This window comes from Sceloporus occidentalis, unplaced genomic scaffold (genome assembly GCF_023333645.1).
Source record: "Sceloporus occidentalis isolate IW3139 unplaced genomic scaffold, rSceOcc1.0.p SCAF_51, whole genome shotgun sequence".
Taxonomy (NCBI): Eukaryota; Metazoa; Chordata; class Lepidosauria; order Squamata; family Phrynosomatidae; genus Sceloporus; species Sceloporus occidentalis.
The window spans coordinates 4,145,345-4,172,832 of record NW_028317031.1 but is presented as its reverse complement, the minus strand read 5'-3'; the positions used below and the strand labels follow the sequence as shown (position 1 = coordinate 4,172,832).

General features: G+C 41.3%; 1 protein-coding gene across 1 annotated transcript; it reads right to left on the bottom strand.

Annotated features, from left to right (window-relative positions):
- Positions 1-2,362: 2,362 nt before the first annotated feature.
- Positions 2,363-26,221, bottom strand: LOC149288496 (epidermal growth factor receptor substrate 15-like). Its single transcript, XM_089491710.1, has 25 exons — positions 26,195-26,221; positions 20,047-20,088; positions 19,463-19,552; positions 19,076-19,123; positions 18,759-18,854; positions 18,331-18,396; positions 18,010-18,135; positions 17,875-17,934; positions 17,361-17,567; positions 17,103-17,248; positions 16,612-16,768; positions 13,237-13,322; positions 10,177-10,249; positions 8,173-8,334; positions 7,644-7,841; positions 7,110-7,316; positions 6,614-6,694; positions 5,774-5,879; positions 5,650-5,685; positions 5,406-5,545; positions 4,601-4,670; positions 4,214-4,293; positions 3,833-3,998; positions 3,507-3,667; positions 2,363-2,509 (listed from the first exon to the last, which is right to left on the bottom strand). Exons 1-25 carry the CDS (start codon positions 26,219-26,221, stop codon positions 2,363-2,365), a joined length of 2,778 nt encoding a protein of 925 aa, XP_089347836.1.
- Between the last annotated feature and the right edge of the window lie 1,267 nt (positions 26,222-27,488).

Genomic DNA, 27,488 nt, shown 5'->3' with positions numbered 1-27,488 from the left:
TCCTGCGTTATTTTTTATAAGACACAGGTTTGTTTGTTTTTTAGCAAATAATTGGCAGAGGTTGGTTTTCTTTAGTCTGTAATTTTCCAAACAGTTAAACTTGTAGTGGGGACTTTCTAAAGTAGTAGTAGGCAACAGACATGTTTTGTTGGTCTATTTAAAATAAATTCTTTCAATAGATTTTAGGAAATTGTGGAGAAAATACCGAGATGCTGTATATAAATGAAATTCAACCAAGTGATCTCAATCAGTTTAGACTTTATTAAGTACTTACATTTTATTTCCATAATTACAATGTCTAGCTGCAATGACACGTAAAAAATAGCTTTCATTAAATAAAAAACCTCCACCGTTCCCCACCATTTCTGCAGATACCAGCGTGATCACTGAAACCAGCAGGACAGGAGGGAAGGCGTCAGATTAGTGGTTACAGGTAAAATTCCAGCACAGAACGCTGTACGTCAGTAGGATAAACATATCATAAAAGCCTATTAATTCCTGTATAAGGATATATACATATTTAATAATATTGGTCCACCGAGTATACGCAACAAGCATTTTGCATTAGAGAGCAAAGACAAACCCCCATCCCTTCAGATGCTTAGTTGTGTAATGGTACAGAGTATGTTCAGAAATGTCCTGTAATATGAAGAAAAAACCCATATGTTCTCCCTACTGACGCAGAGCCGGCTTGTTCAAAATTTCTAGACACGGGAAACAATTCAAAGATGATGTAGGGGGCAAGAAACCAATTTAAAAGTTACATGTTATTAAGCATTTCTATAATTTAAATACGTATACTGTATACGTCTAGAGCAGAAAAAAAGGGGAAAAAAACTAATAATGGTTTAGAGAAGCATGGACCTGAAATATCACCTATTCTTGATACACAATAAAAATAAAATATTACTAGATACCCGGCAATGCTCTCAGTTCTTCGCCACAATGAAAGGGCTAAGGTGCAAAGTTGTGCTATTTGGGTATTACATAGCCGTCTGTCAACTATGATGTAAGAAAGTGGGTTGTTACACCTTGGCTGTGATGGAAATTGTTGCGAATTATTAACTACATTGTAACTACATTGTATCTGGACAAGCTGGACCTTACGCCACTGAGTTTCCACTTACCTCGGTAACTAAAACCCCTGGGGTACATTAAGCAGCGTCCATAAATGTTTCTAAAATGGTGTAGCCTCATAACCAAGTGGTCACCGCCCCGGTATAAATACAGATATGGACCATATAAGATTAGATATACATATACACACACATCAGGATACATTAAGGCGTAATAGCATTTTATATACATATAGAACAACTGGGTATATTGCTGCATACATTTCTAACATGGATATATCTCTGCTCTCTGGCAACCTTGACAATCAGATACGCTCATTAAGAGACTTGATTAGATGTAGGATGCACTCTGATATGAGAAGCGGGGTGAGCGGGATTAATAAACCAACAGGTCGTCTACTGTGAGCGCTCCATGCTCGAGAAAATAAAACACACTAGAGCCTTAACTTAATATAGTTCTGGTTCACATCATCGAGTTTGGGTCATGCGGTTTCAAAGACTCCTAGAAGAGTTTTGGCACCAACAAAAGGCATTTGTAAAGAGGTAAAAGTGCATCAGTGATTGTGGGTTTGTAGAAGAACGTTCGCACCCAACCACTGCCAGAGCCGAAGCGCCATCAGCCTCCAGATATGAAGGTAATGTGTACAAAAAAGGCACAAGGTCTGAGAGAATTGTTGAAAGGATAACACATGATTGGAAATGAAGCAATGAGAAAACTAAGCTGCATATTGGGAAGCACACGAGTGCAAATACGGTGAACGTGTCCGGCGGGACAGCCATAGGGTTAGAGAAACATCACATCTGGCGTGTCCTGCTCAGAATTAAATCCCCTTAACCCTTACTGCACGGCTGGTGGAAGCAATCCTTCCCCATCACCGCCTCATCTATCAGCACAAGGGCAGCCCTTACTGCTGTAAGATTAAAAAGAAATAGAATCTCGGTAAAGCAAACTTATATCACAAGAAAACTGGACTTTAAAAATGCATGACTTCCTCACTTCTTTTGTCAATGACACCGTGTAATATGCAGGGCTGATTTGGAAAACACTGTCAAATCACTGAAATACAAAGTATCACTCCTCAGCCACATTCACAACATGAAGGGATTCATCGCCAGTTTATATATTACAAGGTCAGAAAGCTACATTTGCCCCCATCTAGCAAACCAAGGGTCAATAGGACATTTAAATACTTCTAAGCGTAGGTAGACTTTGCAAACTATGTTCGATATGTTCAGAAAGAATAAGTTCGGTGTTGACAGCAGACCCCCCGCAGCCAGGCCGGCGCTCACGCATCGGATATCTCGGATTTGCTGAGTGCTATAGCAAGCTCCAGGTCCTCCTGTTCCTGCTGCTTTAGCCTCGTGAGCCTCTCCTCCTCTTCTCGCTCGCTCTCCCGTTTCGCCCACTCAATCATATCATCTTCGGATTCATACTGTAGATTTTAAGACATGCACAGGCAAAAAAAAATAAAATCTTTAGTTGTATAAAATTATTATAAAAGATTAAAAAAAAACATAGTAGACCGTGTGAGCATAAATGTATATTATATATATAGGCCAGTGGAAAAAAAACATAAGAAAATAAATCATAACCAAACAATTGAAAAGTTCCCTTTTGTGTCACGATGTATCAGCCTGCACACAGAACGTGAAAGCCACAGGCCACCAGACATTCAATCAATCGTAGCCCAAAAAAGCACGGACGGGGCTCGAGCTGCCGGGTGCGCGAAGGTCAAACAAAGACATTGACACGCCACGGACAAGAGGAATACACGGATACTTTATATGTCTATAGGAAGACCAAATACGTGCAACTAAAATACAGACTGCTACTTTGTGACACGCAAAACCAACAGAAATATTTCGAAACAATTTCGTTCTCCCTTCAGAAGATTTACATGAAGGTAAAGTAAGCATCAGACGGGTAGTAAGAGTAAAATTAGGGCTTTGGACAGCAATCTCTGCGGGTTATTTAAAAATAGGGGATAATATAAGGAGGAAACCTGATCTTAGGAGATACAATTAGCGCAGTCTTTACTGTATCACTGCATCGTAGGCTTGTTAAAGCAACTCCGTAATACTGGGAACTGAACGACGCTCTTTAAAGATCACGATGGGATACAGGTAACCTTTTCAGTAACCGCTCACACTCCACTCACATGTGATGCTTTTGCCCCAGCTACTTGTTTGGAAGGTACGGGGCTAGATGTGTTTGTGTCATGGGGTGTAAGTTAGTCTTCTACATGCTACTTGTTTTTGCAGGATAAATAGTAAAGAAAACAAAAATACAACAGAGGTAAAATTCCGCAAATCATATAATATATATATATACACACATACACATATATACACACATATATATATGTATATCACAGAAAAAGTAAGGAGATGTTAAAGTCTTGATTGCCTCTAGGATCAGTTAATACTTACAGTGTTAAAATTATTGAGGCCCGCGGCCTTGTCTGTCCCTTTTCTGGAAGAGAACAGGTCAGATTCTGCCTCGCTGGGGAAACTGACGCTAAACTGCTGGAAAGGATCGCTGTTCTTGAACGGGTCTGAAGAATCTGCAGCCCGGGAAGAAGGCCTCTTACCTAAAAATCATTTAAATGGCACATTCACCACTTACATTCATTTTCACAGTGGGCATTCTTAAATGTCATGTCATGTTTACTAAGCCATGCTTCGCACGGAGTGAAAGCCCAGCTTCGTAAGGACCATCGCAGCTTCACTGAACTGTCTCTTGCTGGTTTCCTTACCTAGTGGGGGAGGGCCGGGCCGTGTAGGGGTTCCAGTTTTGGGGGGCAGTGCAGGAGGAACGTCTTCTGGTTGTGAGGCTTCATCTTCAAAAACGTTCTTGCTGCTGAAAGCCATCTTTTCTTTGAAGGGCAAAGTGGCGCTGAAAGGGTCTGTCTCGCTGGTCGTCTGTGAGCACAAATAAAAAATAATATACAACTAAAGAAGAAGAATGGAGATGTTTGTCGCATGTTACATGTCTGCCCATTTTTTTTTTTTCCAGTCTAATTTTTTTTGATTTTTAGAAACCAACGCCTGAGTAACTCTTTCAAAATATATAATATGTCTCATTTAGTAATCCCAAGCCTTAGAATAACAATAAAGGTCGTCTATCGTGCAATTACCTTAGTCAATGTGCTAAAGTCGGCAAATCCACTTCCAAAGGACTCATTACCAAACACAGATGCAAACGGATCCTCATTCGCTGAAATAAAGAAATATACATTGTGGATAGAGCTAAAGCCACTTGACACATAACAAAAGGACAAGTATCTGCGTTACTGCATGCGGAGGAGATACTGTAGTGCAGAACAGGGCAGATATGTTCCACAGCTGCTCTTGGACTATAATTCCCATGATGCTCAGTGTACAAATGCCTCAAAGCTTCATGGGAGGTGTAGTCCATTCTTTCAATCGTGCTGCTAACCTGCCTAATTACTCAAAGACATCCAGAGCGTGACATAAAGAACCTAGAAACAGAAAAGAGGGGAGCTGCCAAGATACCAACTCACCGGATTCACTGGCGGCCGATACGACTATTCCACCAGGAGCAAAGGGATCGTTGCTTTTTACTGCTTCTCCCTGAAAAAGACATACGTTAAACAACGTTCACAAAAAGCAAGTCTCTCCAAGATTGAAGTGTTAATTCTTTGTCCGTGGCAGGGTTATAATATAATCATAATAACTTGTACTTTGATAGTAATCTCCCCCGTTATTGACAAAGGCGTTTGTGTACCCCGAAACGTTTGTGCTTCCACCTCGTCAGTTATCGCACTTATTAAAAGAGTGGATTCACTTGCAACATCCCTGGAGCGCTGTGTTCTTTATATAGAATATGGTTATATTATAAAATTATATATATATATATATATATATATATATATATATATATATATATATATATATATATATATATATATATATATATATATATATATATATATATATATATATATATAAACATAAAAAAGAAAAACAGAAAGAAATGCCGAAAAAAATAACATTTTAGATTACAGAACACATTTCATTTAAACCATGAAAGTATAACTACAACACTCAATTGTAGCTGTGTCCACGGCTTGTGCTAAAGTCTATGAAAAGATAAACCAAGTCAAACTCTACATTGTGTATATAATTCAGGTTTATATACATTGTATTTTCATATAGACACATACACACAATAAATCACAGGCGTGGGGTGGTACACTAGAAGTAGGTGGAAGGTGGTGTTGGCATTAGACTGATTTACCTGAATATTGGGTTTATAGACACACAGATAATAAACAAAGAGCTGGTATACAGAAAAGGGATACATACAGCGGTAAAGCTGCTTTCCGATATCGTGGAGGAGAACGGGTCGGCTTTAGAGGACACGAAAAGATCCGCTGAAGGCTGCTTGAAAAAGTCATCGGATGCAAAAGGATCAGAGTCTTTGAAAGGATCCCCACCAAATGGATCTGAAAGGAAATAAGGATTAAGAAACAAGACAAGTGTTCTAACGGATATGAACAGAAACGTAATGAGGAGGAAAAAACCCAAAGAGACACAAATATCCCTTCACCTATTTTTCCAAATGGGTCGTCATTGAATGGGTCACCTGTGGAACGACAACAAATGAGTGAAAGTGATGAAGTGAAATATTTCACATTCTGTTTGTAATATCCTTGCTGCAAATCTGGACTTACTGCCTACAAAAGGGTCGCTCTGGAAGAAATCCAGACCGGACTCCTGAACGGAAGATGGCGGGGGAGCACTTTGCTTTGACTCAAAAGGATCCATTTGGAAAGTAGTCTAAAAAAGGAGAGAACAACATGGGACAATCCACAGGCAAATGTATTTAAGAAAAACAGCAGTCCCATCTATAATGATAGATTTGTTGTTGTTTTAATAATATTGATTGGCAGCTCCTGCACATGGGGAGGAGTGCTATATGTATCCCTATAGCACAATTATGCCCCCAAATACACTGAATACAAAGTAAAAAAAATATATATATGCCTGATCTCCAAAATTATTTTTTAAGAGAGCAGCTGAAAACTGTTATTTTGCATATAGTTAAGGTCAGAGACCCCAGCTGTAGATGGTAATATTGAGTTGCCATGGCATTCTGTATCTCATTGAAATATCCATCTTGTGGGAATTGTAATAAAGCAGTTAAGGTTTGCCAACCATAGAAGCTGGTCCCCACCTCCTGCGACAGGGCTCCGTCCCCTCTAACTACTACATAGAAGGGAAAGCTGTCCACGGCAGAACAGTAAGTTCCCAGGTGATTAGCGGCTCCCAAAACATAAATCTGAATGTATATGAACAGAAATTAGGACTTAGCAAGACAAAAAGCGGGACCTGTGAGCCACAACACAGGGAACTACGGCTTAAATGTAAACCCTCTCCACCGTTACAGGAGACGCCAGAGCTCTGCTCAGCAATGAGTGCAAGCATTTGGAATTTAAATCACTTATCATTAATAGTAACCTTTACCACACAAAACGCGCAGAAAGTCATTAAGCATGCGAAGATAAACGTACTTTTTCAATAACTTGTGGACTCTCATCTTTTCTTTCCTCGTCACTTCCAGAGTTCTGGGTTATTTCTGGGCTGCTCCTCACCTAAAACATTAAATTCAAGATTATATAAGATATAAAAGGTGCTCATGGGGCATTTCTAGGCATTGTATATACTGGTTCATGCTCAGGACAATACTACCTATATGCAAACCACAAAACCATAGACTTAACTGGAAAAGACTGTATTCACGTATTTACATTCCTATTCAGCTTTGTGAGGCTTACAGTTTTACCTTCTGGACACTAACCGGCTATAAATCCGACAATCCGTGTTCCCGGCGGCCGTCTCTTTTCTATCTATGCATTGCCAGTAGGCAGTCGCTCAGCGGCATCGTGCGACATGACAGCGCCGGCATTTTGCGACCGGTCCCAACACATGCAAGTAACCTGCCAAGCCCTGTCTGAAATATTGAGATTTGTCACACAGTTACTATGACGATCTGATGTAGACCCTCACCGGCGAGTTGCGGCTCTGATGCTCCGGCTGGGCCGGGCTGTCGCACCCGGTGCTCTCGTGGAGATTAGTAGGTTCACTGCTGCTATTGCTAAGGCTCGAGTGATCCGCCGTTCCGTTCACCATGGGCAGTTCCGCATGACTTTGCCACCGCAGATCATCTCCGATGTGGTTTTCAGTAGCCTTCAGTTCTTGTAGTTTCATCTGAACCTGAAATAATTATAGCAGACGTAGATGGGACTTTAAGCTACCGCCACGGAGCAGGGTTCATACAAAAAAGTATGTTAAAGTAAGTCCCTTTAAGGGATGTAATATGCAATTATAACCCCCCCCCCACAATATACCACAAAATAAAGGTTTTTAACACTAAGAATGGATAGATCACAGGAATAAAGGTCTCTAGATGGTAAGCAGGACCCTCTTCACCTAATGTAAAGAATCTTTGTATATATGTATTGTATATAAATTAAAGATAACAGTAACTCCCACGGAGAGGCGGTCTTCAGATATCAGGGGGCTTGTTAGTAAATGACTTACTGAACGGATCTCCAGCTGGGATTCCTGTAGCTCCTGCTCGAGCGGTGCCAGTCGTGCCTTCCCAGACTTCAGACTTTCCTCCAGCTGCACGGTCTCGTCCTGAAGTCGGCTCAGCTCCTCCTTGGCCTTGGTTAGCTCGTCCTCATAAGAACAAATCTGTGTCTCTTGACTAGCTACCTCTGTCTTCAGGGAAGAGATCTGCGTATGGGTAAGAAAAACATGGTGGTATACATGAGCCATTTTCCTTTCTAGACTTGAATAAGGAGAACGGACATAGCCGTGTCGAGCCAAAACATTAAGTGTCAGAGGTCTCATATTCAGATCTGAAGGTAAGCCCTCTGTGGTTAAGAAAGTTTATGTCACTCCAAGAATCTTATTCGGGTTGGGTCAATATAAAAACATATTGATTTTGACTAAATACCCCTAATATTCTAAGCCGGAGAAAAGGAATGTTATGGAAGTTTAAAGGAGGCATTCTGCCCCTGGAGCTTAGTTGATGAGTAGCCCACAGTCTAAAAGGTGAACTTACCAGACGAGTCTCCTCTTCACATTTCTGTCTTAGCTCGTGAAGTTCGCTCTCGAGTTTTTCTTTCTGCTCGTCCAGTCCCTGCAATACGTCCAGCACCTCTTTCTTCTGTGCTTGAAGCCTCTGCAGATTGACGCTCTCTCGCTCCACTTCATCCTGAAGGTCCTACAAAACACGGCATTCTCCCGTCACATGTCACACACGCTCATCATTTTAGTTCCCAATCCACGTCGCCGCTGGCATTTATTCTTGCGAGCAAAATTTTGCTTTCCAGGAAGATGAACCATCTCATCCCCCCACCCAGAGAGAAGCCTGCAGGAGCCAACTTCTACTGGAACCCATTAACCGGCACGGTGATTCTTACAGAACCTGTTAAGAAAGCGTGTATAAATGGAGTGTTCTTAAATTACTCTTCCTAACAGTGTAGTATACTGTATCTGGGAGGAACGGGATAATAGAAAAGCGATGGTTAATTATAAGGCTATGACATGGGCGGGGACACAAGGGGTTAAAGTTACGGGGGTGAAAGAGCAGACTTATCAGTATGGGAAAGGAGGATACAGAAACATGGGTGTGAATGAAACAGTAGATAAGTCTGATCACAGGAGGGGAAAGAAAACGTTTGTATGTTTGTATTTCGAAATAGGGTAATATAGAATGGCTGTGTGAAGGGTTAATGATATGAGCCGGTAAGCGGGAAGAATGATGTCATTGTTAATGCCATAAGGTGAAGACCATGGTGGGAATAAGGTGAACATGTCGCGGTATTCTGGAAATCTGTGATAAACTCCACTTTTTCACGCTCCCTTATTTAGCTTTTTCTGTAGCGGATGGCCCTGGTTACGCACAGCTTGGTGGTCTGCGGGTATCCCTGGCTGAAAAAGTATTTAAGTTAGCCATATCATTTCTACCCTAGCCATAAGAGCCTACAGGCTAACCAAGGCAAAGGAGGGTACTAATTCTAAACATAGGCCCCTTAAAAAATGGCATACGTCCCAAAAGTAGCAACTTATATCCAGGCCTAAAGTGACTTTGCAGAGCTGCATTGTGGGCCTTCTGTAAGCCAAAAAATAAACAGATCAGGTTATAGCTGCCAAAGAATTAAAGCAATAGCGTGGGCCTGTTCCACTTAACACAGCATTCCGATACATTAATATACATATGCCGGGGGACGGACGCATACAACCGCAACACAGTGGAAAATCAGTAAAGGTTCGCGCTAGCAAAACAGGACACTCAAAGGCAACCTGCCACAATATTTTCATAGCCCTCCTTTCCTCCATTATCGTAGCTTTGTTTAGGACATCCTTAGTGAATACACCGCAGCTCAATTTTAAGCATAACTCTGCAGCTCTTTCCTCCTAATCGTGTCAAGAAATGTATACTCAATCAATAGATCCGGCTTCAGAGAATCTCTATTCTTGCAGAGTAAAGGGTGTTCATGGGAGGAAGCCGACAACGGCTCTGCGTGTCCCAAGCAAGACGTATTTATAATAATGTATTTCACATAATACCCCGCTATAGAATATACACTCAGAGTTCTTCCAACCATCAACGCTATTGCTTTGTTGTAAAGCTGCGGTCTAAATAAGTATTAAATATCCCTCTTCGCTCACAACTAGGTACATAAACAACCTGTCATAAAAATGCATTGTGGCCAGGGGTAAAAAAAATAAATAAAAAAAAAAAGATTAAAACATAAAACAAGGTTTTTAACAGCAGATCGAGGAGCAGCCGGTGCATATTACATGCGTAATACAGCCTATGGTTTCATGACGTATGCAAACCAAGCACTTTAGGCAACAAACATCTTCCGTATGGGAGGCGGGTGCCGCATATAGACTTCAGAAGATGCTATGGGTGGAATACGGGAGAATCCTCAATAAAATATGTTTCATATATAATGTTAGTTCTGCATCCCGGGCTGTACCGCGCCGTCACAGTCTAGAACAGGATAATTATAGAGGGTAGCCGACAGCTCCCGGGTTCTCCTCTGCCTTCTCTTACCTGGACCTCGCTTGTCCTCTGCTTCACAGCCTCTTCCTTCTCGTTCAGCTCCTGCTCCACGCTCGTCTTCTCCCTAGAAGACCAGCAAACCATACAGGAATATCTCAGAACATCAGACACGGCCGGCATGCTGATCCAGCCGCCTAAACCCGAATCCCACTTCAAATACATGGTGGAGACCCCCCCAAGCCAACAGGCAGTAGTGTCAGCGAGATACGACGCTGGGGTATGTTCTAAGCGCGATGCCTCATTGTGGCAGAATGGGAGAAGCGGGGGAGGGGACAGGGAAATCGATGAAAGTGTGCGCCTGTGTTCAGCTCACTGTTGCTAAGGAGAAATCCGAAAATGCTAAACGCCGAGGATTCGGCTGGGAGGAGAAGCTCAGGCAGAACATTTAACTGACCAGAGGCCACGACCATCATAAACATCTAAAGCTATAAATAAACACCATAACACGTACAGACTGAAACGTTTAGCTCCCGGGAGAGAACCATATCGATTTACTAATATATAGCGCCATCATATTCCACAGCGCTGTACAATGATACCCGATTTGATATTAAAACGATAAGAGTATTTGATTCTGGGATCTGTTTAGTTTGGTGATTCGGCAGACAAACTCATAGAAATGGAATTAAAATGCCCCCTGTGCATTCCTGCTGTACATCACTACAGGATATGTTGGTGCTTCACAAGCACACTAATAATTACAATCGCCTATGTCTCTTTGTGGAAAGGAGCCTACAAAGGAACACACATTTCTGCACGTTTAACGGCATTTTAAGATCCTGCTATTGAGCCTTTTCTGTATCTTTAACCCTTTCACTGCCCCAGTGATATCCAATGTATGGCAGCCGATATAAATTACACAATCGTATGGCAACGAAATAGGATCTCCGTTTAGAGGGATCAATACCCCTGACATTTCCCCTATGGAAACATCACTTCTTTGATAAGATAAGCTCAGTTACGGTTACTAGTTTTCTGCTGCACTTGGATTTGCATACAAATCAGCTTATCCATATTATTCACTAATGATTTCTAAAAAAAATCTATAATATAATATAGCGCCTTACGACGCAGCACAAAGACGCACAACATTGGGTTTATTCACTAAAGGGTGCTATAACAGGAGAGTTGTGGGTTCAATTCCTTGACTTCACTTTTGCATTATGAAGTGAGCTAAAGAAACGCGGAAAGCAAGGTCACCTTCATACGATACATACGAAAGACAATAATCCACATGTTACCAGGTGAAAGAATGAAAGGAACCCACTCAATATACTCAATGTAAGAATAAACTAAAGCCAAGCTCCAGAAAGCCTGCACTCCTTTACACTCAAACCACAAAGATACCGCCAGTAGAAATATCCATTAGGAACATCATTCTACAATTAATGAACGCCTAAATTATTCCCAAAAATAATAATTGTGTAAAATGTAGTCTTATTAAAATTTTCTAAACAGAAGCAGACAGAGAGGTTGCTGTTTAGGTTTTATTTATTAGTGGAACAGCCCCTTTAAACGCTACAGCCTGAGCAATGTTTCTCATCCACACAAATGCCTTGTTAGCAGGTCAGATAATGCGCCTGACAGCCAGCTCAGTTTAACTTCTGGCCAGAGGGCCTTTATTTATTCCGCCCCAATAAGCCCAGACCCACCCAGTACATTTCCCCTCCAATAACCACGCTCTGATTAACCCCCAAACCACGGCACAGCAGCCTGACTCCGCTCACTTACCGAAAGTCAGATGCCGAGCAACGTTGTGGAGACTTTAAGCAGTCCCGCAATACACGCAACATTGCAGACAACCATCGTTGGCCCAAAACTATACTTTATCCGAGACGGACTGCGCTTGTAATTAAACGGAACGTAAATAAAAGCAGAGTGCAGATCTACGGAGAGGTAACCAAGCGATTCTCGCTCCTTCGAAAGCTCAGAATCCTAAAGGGCATTAGAACTACGTCTCAAAGGAGAATCATACAGACTTTCGCTTTTCACTGTGAAGAAGGATCGCCGATCGTATGAATCACACTGCAGAAAAAGAGTTAAATAATTGCTAGAGATCAGCTGCTGTGTCTAATGGCTACTTTACACCCATGGGACACAAACAGAATCTGCCTACTAACCCTTTATTTGCCAGGAGCTCATGATTTACACAATGCAGACAACTCGCTTTCCAGTATTTTAACAGCCAGGGAAGTGGAAACCGTTGAAGTATCTGGCTGTGTGACCGTTATGTTACCGGAAGATGCGGCACCGGTAAGGACATCGGTCTCCTAACATGACACAAGTACACGAAGTGCAGTCCTAAGCGTACAAAAGCATGCTCTAAATCCTCTGCGGAGATCCCTCAGCAACCAAAAGCAAAGTCCCTTGACGGGCAAACGGCATGGAAACGGGCAACGCTGGAGAATACAGCCAGAAGATTAGCGTTATATTGTTCCTTTTACCTCCTAAAATATTATAGCTATATCCCCTAATTACTACGTCTTTATAAACTAAAAGCAAACCGCGTTAAATGCACCCTATCTTTAGGTTACTATTCTAATAACGACAGAAAGTTCAAACCTTTTTATACTACTAGGAGTGAAATCCGACCAAAAATCCAGAATCCTTTAATGAGGAAACTTCTAGGAATTTATCAAAACAGAAAATATACTTTTGGGGATTTTGCTTGTTACTTTTAACCTTTCTGACAGGATAATGTTCCTCCGACCTCAAAATAGCAACATGGCCAACACCATCTATTATATACAAATACATATATATTATATATATATTTACAGCTCTTTGGAATATGAGGGCACTCTAGAGATCAATAATATGTTAAATATTATTCACTAACATACATTTCATGCACATTACCCTTTTCCAGTTAGGGAGGGGGCTGTATATGAAAAGTGCATTACCTTTACGTAACACTTCTAATTACTCACAAGCCCGTATTATAGCCAAGATCTTATAGTAATTAACAAATGAGTCCTTAACCAGGGAAAATTTACAACAATTTTATTGTATAAAATATTTTTTTGTTGGAAAGAATATTTTTTTACTCACCTCTGTAAATCCACAATCTCGTTATTTAGGTGATCTAGTTCTTTAATAGCGGAGAAATCTGCTACGGGGCTGGGTGCGGAAGGGATCTGTAAGACGAGGTAGCGTTAGGGCACGATTAGTTACATCTTGATCAGGAGAATACGTTTAGCTTATCAGGGCCTCATGGTCACAGTGAAAATGCAATGTATTACGGACAAGACAAAGCGGAGACTTGTAGTCTAATAACGAATCAGACAGCTATGGAGGTCTGTCAATGAGAGCCCTTCTGACGTGAATGGGGAATAAACCCAGCAACACAAGCACTGGATCAGACTTCAAATCAAGGCAGACACGGGGCTAGCCCGGCCTTGTGGAACCCAAACCCGCCATGGTCTAACGGTTTGTCCTTTGAGCAGCTGTTGGAATCTGGAGATGTGAGCATGGAAGAGACGAGTCGTGAGAGACAGGTAGAAGACACAGACAATACGACAACATGGCGGGGCAACAGAGCCTGCAGAAGGATTAAAGATGAAAGAATTTAAGTGCAATGTCTCCCTTTCAAATTGTTGTCCGAGTGCTGATTAGTTCCAAAGAACACTATATTCACAAGGAAGACATTAACTTGTGGCTTATGACTATAATTCCCAATATACTCCTTGGCTAGCAGAGCGTGACAGAGGTTGCCCACTGCTTACGGATTGCCAATGGCTCTATCGGTCAAATCCAGCGAGTAATAGCCTGCGCGGCTTCAGTGACCGGGATTTTTTTTCAGTTCCTCAGACTTTTATTAGTTACTCCTTAAATGTACGATAAGGAGTGTTTATGAGTGTTTATTTCATAGATTGGGCAATGTTTTTAAAAACTTATTTTTAATAAAATAAAAAAGGTTCCCCTTTAAGACAGGTATTGAAACATGGAGATCTACATCAAGGGTGATTTTTGTGAAATACAACAAAACTGATATGTAGAAGACAGACATTAGGGTTTTTATGAAGATGTTTAACATTTCCTCCAGACCAAGAATCTGCATCCTACTCCAGTTTCTAATCGCCTCGCTGACCCCTGTGTGATTGTGATGCCAGCTATGACTTCCGTCCCACCACCAACCGGGTATTTAAACCGCTAGTAATACTTCCTTACTTGCTAGACCCGGCCTTAACGCTAGTCTCATAATCGCGAGGAAATTATTTTCCGTACCACCAGACAGATGAAGCCCAGGGATCTACCGGTGGACAGATGGAGTAAGTCACAGCAGAAACGCCGTAACCTCTCAACGTTCTAGGTTAACCTATCAATGTTCTAGGTGCCGAGTGCGCTGTACTGTGGGTTAACATTTTAGATTATGTGAAATTATGCATGGTGTCGTCTGACACCAGTGTATTCCATCTGCGCAGATACAATCATTTCATACGAATTAATGCTGTTAAGTCTGGTGAGTAAAGTTTGAATGTGTATGAAAATAAAAGGCAGGTCAGGACCTTCTCAGCTTTCTTAAGATCTAGTACCACCATGAATTTATTATCCAAGATCGCGGACTGGGCCCTTTCACTGGTATTAAGTCCAGTTTAATAATTTGTTCTCTCACAATAACTTTAGAAAGTAATTAACAGCCCCAGAGCAGTAGCTTAGCGGTACAGCTGATCACGCATGGCATACCTCCGGTCCTAACTCATTGCCTGGGTGTGTACCTCTGCTCGGCTCTTGTGTGTAAAGTTACCTTTCTTTCCTTTTGCGATATGAAAGTCTGTTGTATGATCCCATTTTATATCCCCTTAGCCAATAGACAGGGTTTAATAAAGGATTGTGTGAAAACAAGCCAAAAACATATCAAACAGCAAAATGTCTAACCTTGCAAAGGCAGCACCGGAGAGGTGAAAGTTAGGAATAAGAGCGAGGCGGAAAGCAGATTGAGGCAGATGGAAATAAATAATCCAGAAAGCTAAACGACGGAGCAAAGAAAGCAAACAAACCGGGACAGTCTGTTAGTGCAGCAACACAATAAGCCATAAATAACATTCCTCCAAGTAACATCATTGGAGTTTGAAAAATCTGTAGTTTCGAAATGAAATAAAGTTAAATAAAAACCCTGACAGACACCACGCTGCGAGCAGCAGCCACTAACTAATGGATCTTACTGAATAAGAAATAAGGGGCTCGAATGACCTTGGTGGGGACGTACTGCTACCATGCCCCTACATTATTAAATATACAGAACTTTGTAAGCATTCGGCTCATCAGAACTCAGCAACAACGTAGTGCGCCAAGTCCCTGAACCCTACGCGCACCCTTTGGGATAATTAAGGGTAGACTTTAGATTTTTTTCCAGTTTCACATGTTATTGGTGCTTCATAGAAAACACATGTTCCCGTACATTTTAGGTGAGATGCAGGTGTTTGGGGTACTTGGCTAAAAATATTTAAATGGCGATATCCAGAATGAGAAAGTTTGACTCTCCCAAAAAATTCTTATAAAGACGTTCTTTGCTTCGATGACATTTAACGCTAGACCTTGGAACATAGCCTGTTATTTTCTGCCTGCGGTAGAACCACAACGATTACCTGCCCTTTTACTTGGTACAGATCATGCAGACAGGTATGTCTCAGCAGCAAGAGACAGGTATTTTGTATTTTAGAGAGTTTGTTGCAGATGAACAGTCACATTCAGAAAGATAGCATTTGATTACAGATAAAAATCATTTGGCCCACCTAGTCTGCACCTTAGTTGGTTCTTGGTCTGATCTTATATTCAGGATAGCATTATGGCTATACCGCGCAAGTTTCCATCAACACGTTTAGACCGACTCTCCTAACATGTTATCTACTTTTAGGCAGACTTCCTTCTTCTGCTTTGTTGGATCCATTGGTGCATCTTAATGCTTCCGTCCCATTCCCTCTGTCTTTCAAGCTTCATGTCAAGAGATCGCTCAATCCGCAGTCATTTTTACCCTACAAAGCGTTCACCATTCTCACAATACTTTGTCATGGTTAGCTACATGATGTCAAAATGTTGCTGCTTTAGGAATTCAAGACAAGTACTTGAAAGAATTGCTTGGTTAGGGTTAGTTAGTGGTTTTTGCGCTATAATTCAGCCAACAAACAATATCCCCTCAACTTGCATCGAATATAACCACGTTCTTCAAAACAGGATCTGCTGCAGCTATACAAATATTCAAATAGGTTTGTCTACCTATAGTACCGGGTTTAGAGGCCATTCCTAGACTCAGGCCAACCCTATAAAAGCATCTAACGCATGGAATTGTCGTAGTAGAAACATATACAACACACTATATTTCAAAATATTGTACTGTTTGCACTGATATTTGTGTACGTTTGATATTTAGACCGACTCTAAACATGTATTTATATTTATACGTCCAATGTGTTAATCCGTCCTCACCTTGGCTGCTGCAGCTCTCTCCGACGGAGGGATCATTTCAGGTGTAAGAACATGAGGAGGGTCAACACCCTTTAACAGCTTTTGATTGATGAAGTGGAAAGACAGGGCAAACTGCTCCTTGGAAAGCTTCCCACAGTCCTTTGTGTCGCACAGAGACCTGCGCCGGGTCAACGGAAAGACATATAATCTACAGACACAATACTGAGGCAGTATTACATCTATGTTTTCTTAAATTATTACAATTAACCCCCCCCCCCCCCCGATTACGTTTTTCTCCAATTTATTTTTGTGGTAACATTTCATCTTTCGAACAGCATTCAAACTAATTGGACTCCAAAAAAGTAGATAGTAGCACTATTGTTTCATGTATTACATTACCAGATGTGTGTGAGCCATGGTGGACCACTCGTGTGGGCAGGAATACTGGACGGACTTTAAAGTTTAAATAATAATAATAATAGCAAACACTCTTTAGAGCTCGACATATTTACCAGATGTGGGCAAGTAACGCAGAGGGTAATCCAGTTTTCAAGAATATTTCCCGCACTTCTATCCCAGAAACAAGGCCGTCCATATCTTTGTCTAGTTTCTGGAAGATCTCATCATACTTGGATTTTTCTACTTGTGACACGACCCACTGAAAAGCAGAACAAAAATATACGTGCGCATCTTATTATAGATCACGTTAAAAAAGGCATACACACGCGTGTATATATAAACATATACATACACGCACACATATTTCTCACCTGAGCCACGGGGGCTTTTGTTGGCAGGATCCCTACTGGTGACAATGGATGGCGCGGCTCTTTGGAAGGCGGCATCGGGAGAGGAGGAATGATTGGCAGCGATGTAGCAGAGCTGCTTCCTTTTCTTTTCGACGGTGGCACCAGAGCAGACGGTAATGACATGGGTACTGGCTCCTTCTCGAGGGCGGAATAAACCAAAAACATGGCCTAGGAAAAAGGACTTCTTTAAAGCATATCCTTAATGAATGCACACTGGTTTAGATGAGACACAGAGGAACGAGCAGCTCAGAGAAGTAGACTTCAAAGTTATATCTATCAATGGGAGGCGATATGGTTTTGAAGAGAGACATGAGGAATAATGTTTTTCATAGGTATGACATCATCATACATTTCTTTAAATTCTTTGTGTTCTTAAGTTCGATAGTCTGGCACGCTGCTCTGCTATAAGGACAGCTCAGCTAAATGTAGCATTTATATGACACCAGTCCACACTCAAAACAGCAGATTTACTTACAACGGCAAATTCATCTCTGTCCAGCAGCCCATCACGATCAATGTCGCTTAACTCCCAGACCTGGATGGAACAAAAAAAGGCATGTTTTCTCTAAAAAGGACAGATGAGAAGCGGAAGAGCATCGCAAGCACTCACCCTGCCGAGAACATCCACAGAGAGCTTCGAATTGAGCAGCACCGGTTTCACCTTCTCTCCGGACAAGAAACCACTCACTGGGTTCAAACTGTCGAAGATGGCATCGTACTTGGTCTTTTCTTCTACCTGTTTTATGAGCCGAGATGATATTTAGTGGGAAGTGGGATCATTCTAGAACCCTCAATGATAAAATTATCTTTGACTACAATATATACATACGGCCCTTTAAGGACCAAGTTGTCCAGGATTGACACAGGGAATTTAAATATCTACAAGAAATCACCAACCGGCGGGGGCTCCTGAAGCTGGCCAGAGACTCACCTTGACAGCCCATGGAATGTCTGCAGAAACTGCCGGTCCTACCAAGGCTGGACTTACGTTATCACGCTGAAAAGGGAAGGACAAATGTGCATTCTATTACATCATCCTCGCTACATTTTATCGCATCACTTTGTCTTAAGGGAATCCCACCTCCTGCCTTTAAGAATATGGGACCTTATTTACTACCGTAACTACTAACTATTTTTACAAACTGCATATTTGGTGACTAAATTTAAGAGAAAGCTTCTAGCTTTGTACAGCGCTGTGGAATATGATACTGCTATATAGATCTATATCAATATATACAAGTTATAATCCCCCCCCCAACCCATCTGGGAAAAAAAAAATTGGGGGCAAACGGGATGCTTTATTTAACAAATCGCTGGAATACATTTTGAAACAAAACAAATATAAATATGTTTTCTTACAAATCTGGGTGGCGGAACCACCATTTTAAGACTACCGAGAGAAACGTCCATCCCATTCTGCGCACAGGCCACCAGCTGCAGGGCTGCAAAAAACTCCTGCAACAAAGAAGAAGAGGACATTCCTAAAACTTCCTCCTGTGTGAGCAACGAGCGCACAGAGAAATACCTCCGAGGCAATGCGTGTTATTATTCACACACACATATATATATATACACACATATATACATACATACATATACACACATATATATATATACACACACACACACACACACACATATATACATACACACACACAAACACTAAATCACGTTACCTGTTTGTTCAAATATCCTTTGCTGTCTTTATCTGCTAAATCCCAAATCTGTACACAGAAGGAAAAATATCAGTGTCAGTTTCTGGAAACAGGAAACTAAACCAAGAATCTGTGCGAGTAGATAGCAGACATCCGCGCGCACACAGATAACCGGCTATCCAAGAATAGAAAACATCAGACATCACTACACAATGATCTGGTAACTTATACAAACACGGGGAGGAAGTATCTCTCACCTACGCCAAAAAATATTTTATTTTATTGCTGGGAGAGCAACCATAGGCCCCACAGATGTCTCACCCAAACCAATGAACACGGATGGGATTTGAGGCTAGATGTCTATCGTTTCAGTATTTTGGTCCAGAGAGCAGAAGATAAACAACTTACTTTTCCCAACACCAGGTCCGGGAGACCGGATTTCTTCAGGAAAAGTGCAGCATCTGAAGCCAATACTCGTCCAGAGTTACCAGACTCCACCTAAAAGGGGAAACAAAATGAGCGTCAGCCATATTTCTAAAGAGCAATCATCTCCCCGCACAACAAACATAACATATACGACCTACACTCACACACACACACACCTATAGGAAATCACATTTGTATTCGCAAATTCCTTCGCATTTAAGGGTGCGTTGCCTACTTTCAGACCAATACGGTATATCATATGAAATATACAGGTAATCCTTGAAAACAGGTGAAATTGCATATACTTTGCCATCTAGTCTTTAAAGAAGCACTTATTCTTAAAAATACACATTTCCCAGTAAGATGTATGTGCGTTCTTGCTTTTTATTTGAGTGTTTACAAGCATTTCGCTGAATATACCCCGCTCGCACTCTCACATTTTTTGGCTCTCTATTCCGGACATTAATTATCACCCGACGTTGATTCAACGTCACAGGAGTGTCACAAACACCCAAGTTGTAAACGCATATTTGATTTTTACTTTACCCCAACACACGTAAACTAACCTGATGGAAGTATTTTTCGTATACTGCATTGTTACTTGGGATCTGGGGAGGCAAAAAAAAAAAGAAAAAAAGTCATTTCTGCTTCACCAATATAATTTGGACACATTTCCGATAGCGGTCAGATTAGATTTTATGAAACATCAGGCACATACAATATTTCTCCAGAAGCACAGCGAACGAATGGCTTTATGCTACGCCGACACCGTATCTTGTAATGTTGAGTTATCTGCCGCAGGTAGTTTGCATTTAGAGACTAAAATATAACCAGTTGAACAAGGATGCTTCATTCACTAAGGGGAGAGTTGTGATTTCAACCACTTCGCTACTCATTATGAAGGGCCAATGCTTGAAGGTTCCACCAACCGAGCTTGCCTCATGTAATGTATAATTAAATGGGTGAGGAGACGTTAAAGAAACCTCACTGGTTTAACTATACATTATACAGGGCCAAGTGCTTCCTGCAGCAGAAGCTCGTTGGAAAGGACCTCCATACTGTATAGAGAAGTCAAGGAGCTGAAACACAAAGTCCAGCCGCAGGCCGCAGCGAGCCATCGAGCCCTCGCAAGGCGGATTTCCTTTACACGGCCGAGAAAGGAATGTACTCAAAAAAAAACAAAAAAAAAACAGACCCAATCTGTTCATCCACCAGGAAACCGGCGAAGAAAGATCCAGCAAACATAACACGCAGCACACTGCTGACTCGGCATTCCCTCGCGCTTATCGCTTCCAGACATTTCCCCCGTATTTTCTAGCACGTTATCGACTTCCCCAAATCATTATCCCATTCGCGTTTTGCACACAGAAGTAATTTTCTAATAAGCTGCGTGGCGTAATAACGTATACCGTGCTAAAAATAAGTACTTTATACAGCATTCCTCCGATCTGCTGAACCCAACACTGATTTTATTTTCTCACTGCAATAAAAAAGGAAATTAATCTGCTCTTATTTTCTGGGCCATTTATAAAGCTTATTATTATATGAAGTTATTATATCAAGCAGGACTATCTGACTCTACAGAGACCGAAGTAACATCGTCTTACTTGAGAGATTCAAAGATTTTCAGGAATGAAGAGCTTACACTATATTACAATATACATACATTTTTATTTTTTTTTAACAAAAATGTTTATATTTCTTTAACATAAATGATATATAATTTAAGGGTAAAAAATAAATATGTACGTGATATATATGGATATTCTATATATCATATGTATCATTTGTCATTGAAATTTCTTTTAGAGTCTTTTGGCCACAATAAAGTGTCTCACTGATTCATGGTTTCTGTTAAATGCATCATTAATCTATAATTTGTTATTTATTACCAGTTATTCTATAAAGTAGTAAAAAAATAAAATAAATCACTGAGGAATTAAGGCATGGAAAAGTGTTTAAGTTTTGGATAATTAACACAAAGCGGGTTTTATTAAGCCACAATAGGCCAGTTTCTCGTTAACCCCTATGTATCCACTCAAAAGAACAAAAATGAATGGAAACAATGGTCATTTCATCTTCTCTATATTATGGATTAACAGAAAATAGCTATATTTCTGCAAGGTCTTTATAACGTCCGCACCATTTCATGCAGAAATGTTTCAATTTATGGTTCTGTTCATGGGAGCTTTAAATGGCCAGCCAAGAAAAGCAATGGCTCGTTTCCAGTTATTAGGTTCTGGCATTTGCCTACACGGGCTAAGCTGCCGCCAAGGACTTCAGAAAACATCATGTGAAAAATGTGGTAAACTGGCAAAAGGGCGACATTAGTCCGCCACCGCTTTCCAGAACGATCAGATACAGCACTCTGCCAAAACCGACATATCTTAAACGTCAGAATCATCAAAGAGAACCAGGGAACAAAATCATGCAGCCAGTTAAAATAAAAAGTTGTAGTATAGCAAGTATTTCTTCACTCAGGGGTGTCCAACCTGCGGCCCTCCAGCTGCTGCAGGACTACATCTCCCATACTCCTCAACCAGCCCCTTAGCTGAAAGAGCATTATGGGAGATGTAGTCCTGCAGCAGCTGGAGAGCCTATGAAAGACTCATAGTACAGCGCTGCAAAATATGAAGGCGCTATATAAAACCATAATATAATTACTTTAATGTACAAGCTTCTTTAGCGAGGCTTTAACGGCAGATAGCTGCGGTCATGGTAAAACGCGTAAGCTTACACGGTGGGTCTGTTCCTCGTAATTCGTTTCTGAAATGAGTCACAAAGTTTCTATTGTTTTCATTCTGAGAATGTATTGATCATTTTCCCAAAAGAGGCAAACAAAACCAACCCTTCTAAACGAAAACCGAGCACCGACACTGGCGATACACGGTGACAGGAGAATATTAAACAATACACATTATGGAAATTCCCCGAACTTCCCCACGCTTCCTACAAAGTGTCTCTGTGTCTAACCATGTTACGGACAGACAGTCACACGCGGGATCAGCGATGCAAACTATGTCCCCAAATCCCTGTAATAATAAACTGCTTCGTTTCGCCTGACCTCGCCGGCTCATTGACTGAACGTGGCCAGTTCTGTGCACCGGGCTCCTGCATGGTCCAGTTGGACGCAGGTCCACAGGAGAACCTTAAAGAGGAAATGGTGTGTGTGTGTGTGTGTGTGTGTGTAATTATATATACACACACATATACATACATGGGGAAGCCAAAAGGAACAGGCTCCGGTGTGTGATAGTTTGGGCTGCTGGGAGGGGACAGGAGGAATCGGGCATGTAACGGTCAGATAAGGACGAGCAGTCTCTATTCGGTCTCGCTGCTCCCGCCGATTCTGATTTTTATGTAGAAATTACAACAGTTGCACGTAGAAGTTAAACAGGTTCCAACGGCTAACAAACTTTATGGTGCTTGTTCCCATGACAACAAAGCGAGGGAGTATCCCATACTACAAAAAGCCTTGCGAGTCTCTTCCATGGATCCGAGACGTGCCTTTCTGGCTATCACGGGGTAAGCAGCTGGAAACTGTATGAACCCGCTTATTTGGTGAACATAACAAAATTCCAAAATGTGGGCTCCACACGGCACGCCAGCGAATATTTTCCCCGCTAACTGAAAGGCTTGGATACGACGCCTGGAAATACTTGTCCTTCCAGTCGCTGGAATGAAGGTTATCTTTGGAAACATCATATGCTGAACCCGCAATAACGTCCCATCCAATATGTAACCCTAGAAATGCCGGATTACGGCTTTCCCCGAGCAGCCAGTAAGAACACGTCCAATGAACCACTCAAGAAACCCTTTCCTTGCCATGGGGTTTGGTGATTTTGTGAAACAGGTTGTGTATAAGGACTGACCTATTTCCTAGGACAGAGCCGTTACATTTTGTCCTGAAAAAACACTTTATAAAAAGGTACTGCTCAATAACATTCCTTTCGAACCAACAGCAAGCTGTGCAAAAGGCATAGAAAAAACTTTACATCCAGCCTTACATTACTTTCTACACACACAAATTATATATATATAACCTCTAAGAGTTGACAAAATAAGCAAAGGTAAGTTGTGCAGTAAAGGCCACGGCCAAGTGATGTATGGTTCATACTTTAAAATAAGGACTAAAACAACAATAAGCAAATGGCGTTGTACAATGCTATGGAATATGATGGTGCTATACACATCAATAAATAATAAATTGGTTCCCTTGAGTTTAAGTGGCCCTAACCTTCTGCCAAATGCTCTCTTTATGCTGATTCGCCTGACTTTCTCCCAGGAGATGAAAGCGGACACACTCTGGCAAGGATTTACAACGACGAGCTAGAATAAGAGGGTGAGCTCAGGATACAAATGGATAAGTATTCAAGATGACTTAAAGCAAAGCCGTTGTAAACGAACACAGTTACAAAAATAAAAATAGTATGGGATGTCACCGGGGCAACATCGACGAGACATAAATCTAAGACATGACCGATTCCCTTTAGGCTGGAAGAGAATGGCCTTCGGTGGTATTTAAAGAATGCAAGAGGGAAACACCAAGCACTCCCATCCACTTACAGTACTCCAGCGCTCACACTAATCACTGGCTTATGCATTTTCCTTAATAAAACAAGATGCTACCTTGAAAATGAAACAAAGCGAGCCTAAGTCTGAAGATTGAGAGAAAAAAAAAGTGTGTATAGTTCACCCAGAGCTGTCTGCAGGTCACCTACAGGACGGACGTCTTCAAGTGTCCTTAACACACCATAAGCTTCATTACTGATCTAGCAGGGTCTATACAGCCAGCACATGGTATTAAAGAAGCCCACTACGTGATAACAGATCACAGGCATCGATTTGGGAGAACCTCTGTTTTATATCCACACAGATATAAAAACGAATGATCTCGTGGCACGGGCTATGAATTTAGCCTGATAAGGGAAGGATGGGATATTTCTTAGTGTTAAGAAAATTCAGAGCCGCAGAACGCAGAATGTTCAGCTGCTATGGACAGAAACACCGGTTTCAAGACACTTCAGCAGATCACGTCATATGTATCGGTAACATTAGAAAAGGTCCCCAGCAAAACCTGCATGACGCCCGAACACACAGACATCAAAGGGCACGGCCGCCAGATCCACGAGTCACCTAAACAACACAGAGCCATAATTATTGTGTAACATGGTTTAATTACACACAAATATTTAGCATTGTACCGAGTACTGTATAACACCCTTAATACCACAACATCAGTCTCCAAATACCCCTAACAGAGCGGATTGGAAGGATGCCCTAGAGAAAGGGGGGTAAATCAACCCGCGCATGTCTTTCTGGGCTAACTAGCAGAACATGTTGGAATGGCCTTTTTTACTCACTCCATACGGTTTATATGCTTGTTAGGTAACGTAAATAGGTGCGGTGAATCATAAAGGTCCGTAGAGAACCTACCCGTTTAAAACAGCCACTAACAAAACCGGTTCCCGTTTCCAGCCCTACACGCTGACCGGTGGCGTAAGACCCCACGTTACAGACTGAGCACCAACGACGACGACGACTTCCAGTTCATTTAAACCCCACGCCTTTCAGAAACTTAGGTGCCGCTCCACCCAAAATATTTATATTATATATAATCCAGACGATAAACCTGTGAGCCGGGCCCTCTCTATGGACTGTAAAAAGTGCTGGCGCTACGTAAATAAATGTTTAAAAAAAATAAAATAAATTTTCTAAATATTTAGAACGTACACAGAATTATTATATGTACCCAACGCAGAAGTACAACAGCTTACTTAAAATACCTAGGGAAAAAAAATACAAAACACATTTAACATTAAATTTTGTTTTATGTTATTTATTGCTATCTTTATCAAAATAATGATTACGTAAAGTTTGATAATAAGCGAATGGCACTGTTTAGTACGTTTTGGGTGTATACCTGGAGAATTGTGTGTGTACAATGCTTTGCTGCACTATGACATCACATTAAAAGATATCAGTGACCTCAGAACTGGAAGCACACTTCTTGGCGGTTGTATATAAGAACAAAATCTCAAAACAAAAGCACAGTAAAACACGATGGCGAGGGAGTTTATTAATAAAGTTGAAAAAGTGATTGTGGTACAAGGTTTGAATTGAGTATCACCATGGCAACCAATGGAACTTTTTCTACTGACTGTAGTTGCTATGGACATAAGGCAACTTGCACAATTTTTTTTCTTTTTATAGAACTAGATCCCACTAGGAGTATTCGGCTGCCTGGTGGATGCATTTAAAAAAATCATATTTAACTCAACTGCCAAAAAACAGGAATTCATTAAAAGAAAAATTTGGTTATAAACCACAGAGTGTAAAAACTAAAGAATAAACGCTGCAGAATAAATCTGTATATACATGTATTGTTTACACTTCATACTGCTAGGGCTGGCCGTTTGCTGGGGAGTAATGGGAGTTGTAGTACAGCTGCTTCTGGCGCTGCCCCAGCCCTCGCGTCTGATTAAACGCCACAGAACTTTCCCAACAGCCCGACTCGGTGTCCTCACTGGCAGGGCACTCCCAGAGCCCTCCTGCCCCAACCCCTCAGTGTCACCCACCGAGTGCGACAACTCCGAACCCCACACACCGCCACTCACACACCGGGGACCCCGCGCGGACTCACGCTCACTCCCCGGTGCACGCCAACACTCCTAACCTCTGTCTGACACACTAAACTCGACACACGGCACTTACCTGAGTCCGGGGCAGTGAAGCCGCCATGCTGCTTCCGGCCCAATCCGCCCATCATGCCCTGAAAGAGGGTGGGGAGAGAGTAAAGAGGGAGGGCAGAGTATGGCGGGAGGAGGGGACAGGAATGTGAGTGAGGGGGTGGGAGACGGTGGCTTGGGCGGGGCTTCTGAGCTGACACAGGTACCGCGTTAAACCCGTTCACACATTCATCGGGGCGCAGTCACCATGGAAACCAAAACTGTATTGCTGCTGCTTACTCTGTTTGTCTGTGTTTATCCAATAAAAGGTACCCGGAAAACTAGCGTCCGGGCAAAATCCTGTGCATGGGGGCTACACCCAGTACACAACGTGTTAATGCTTAGTAACAAGGAGTTTTCCTTCTAATAATATATATATATATATATATATATATATATATATACACACACACAGTATATATGTGTATATATATATATATGTATATACAGTATATATGTGTATGTATTTACCGGTATATGTATAAAAAGTTCTGTATCTTTTAGACACATCATTTCTCATGTTATTTTATTTCTTTTCCTCAACGTGAATGAATTGTCTTTATTTTTACACAATTGTTTGTAGTAAAATAACGATTGCCACGGAATCTTGATTTTTCTTTTAGATAACAGTGTGTCATTTTATTCTTTGTGATGAAAAAAGTAGTGTACAAAATGTATAAACATAAAATAAAATAGTCTAAATCTATAAATATCTATTTAAATTGTAGTGCAACATTTCTTAGATTGTTTACTGCAACACACCAAAAATCCTCAAATAATCCATTTGTTATATAGGATTGCATAAATTATTACATAGGGTTCAACAATACCTTGCATACCCCTGGGCAACAAATGGTTAAATTCTATAAGTCACTTTTATTATTAAATACGTGGGGAAAAATAAAAACATACCTGCCTGTCTCTATAATATAGCAGCGAGAACTATCATGGCATATTATAACATTGCAAACCTGTCAGCACAGGCAATATATCTCTGGGATGTATTTACTAAAGGGAGGGCGATTAGGAGAGTTGTGTTTTTAACTCTCTCACTTTAGTATTCATCATGAAGGGCCACCACCGTCAAGTTTTGCCAGCAAGATGGGCCAAGTTGGCCCCGTATAATGCATAATTCAATGTGTAAGGAGACTATATATCAAGGCATGCCAAGCTTTTATTGAGGCAGTAGCTCACTAGGGTTTGACCTTCATGATGAATAGTCAGGGAGCTGAAAGACAACTCTCCCGTGAACTCTTGCTTTAGTGAATAAACTCCTCTGT

Excerpts from the sequence above, each read along its gene's own strand:
- LOC149288496 (XM_089491710.1), bottom strand. The coding sequence starts at position 26,221 with ATGGCGGCTTCACTGCCCCGGACTCAG. Across the intron at positions 20,089-26,194 it reads CTTCACTGCCCCGGACTCAG|ATCCCAAGTAACAATGCAGT; the intron begins GTAAGTGCCGTG and ends TTGCCTCCCCAG. Across the intron at positions 7,317-7,643 it reads CCCAGCTGGAGATCCGTTCA|GTTCAGATGAAACTACAAGA; the intron begins GTAAGTCATTTA and ends TAATTATTTCAG.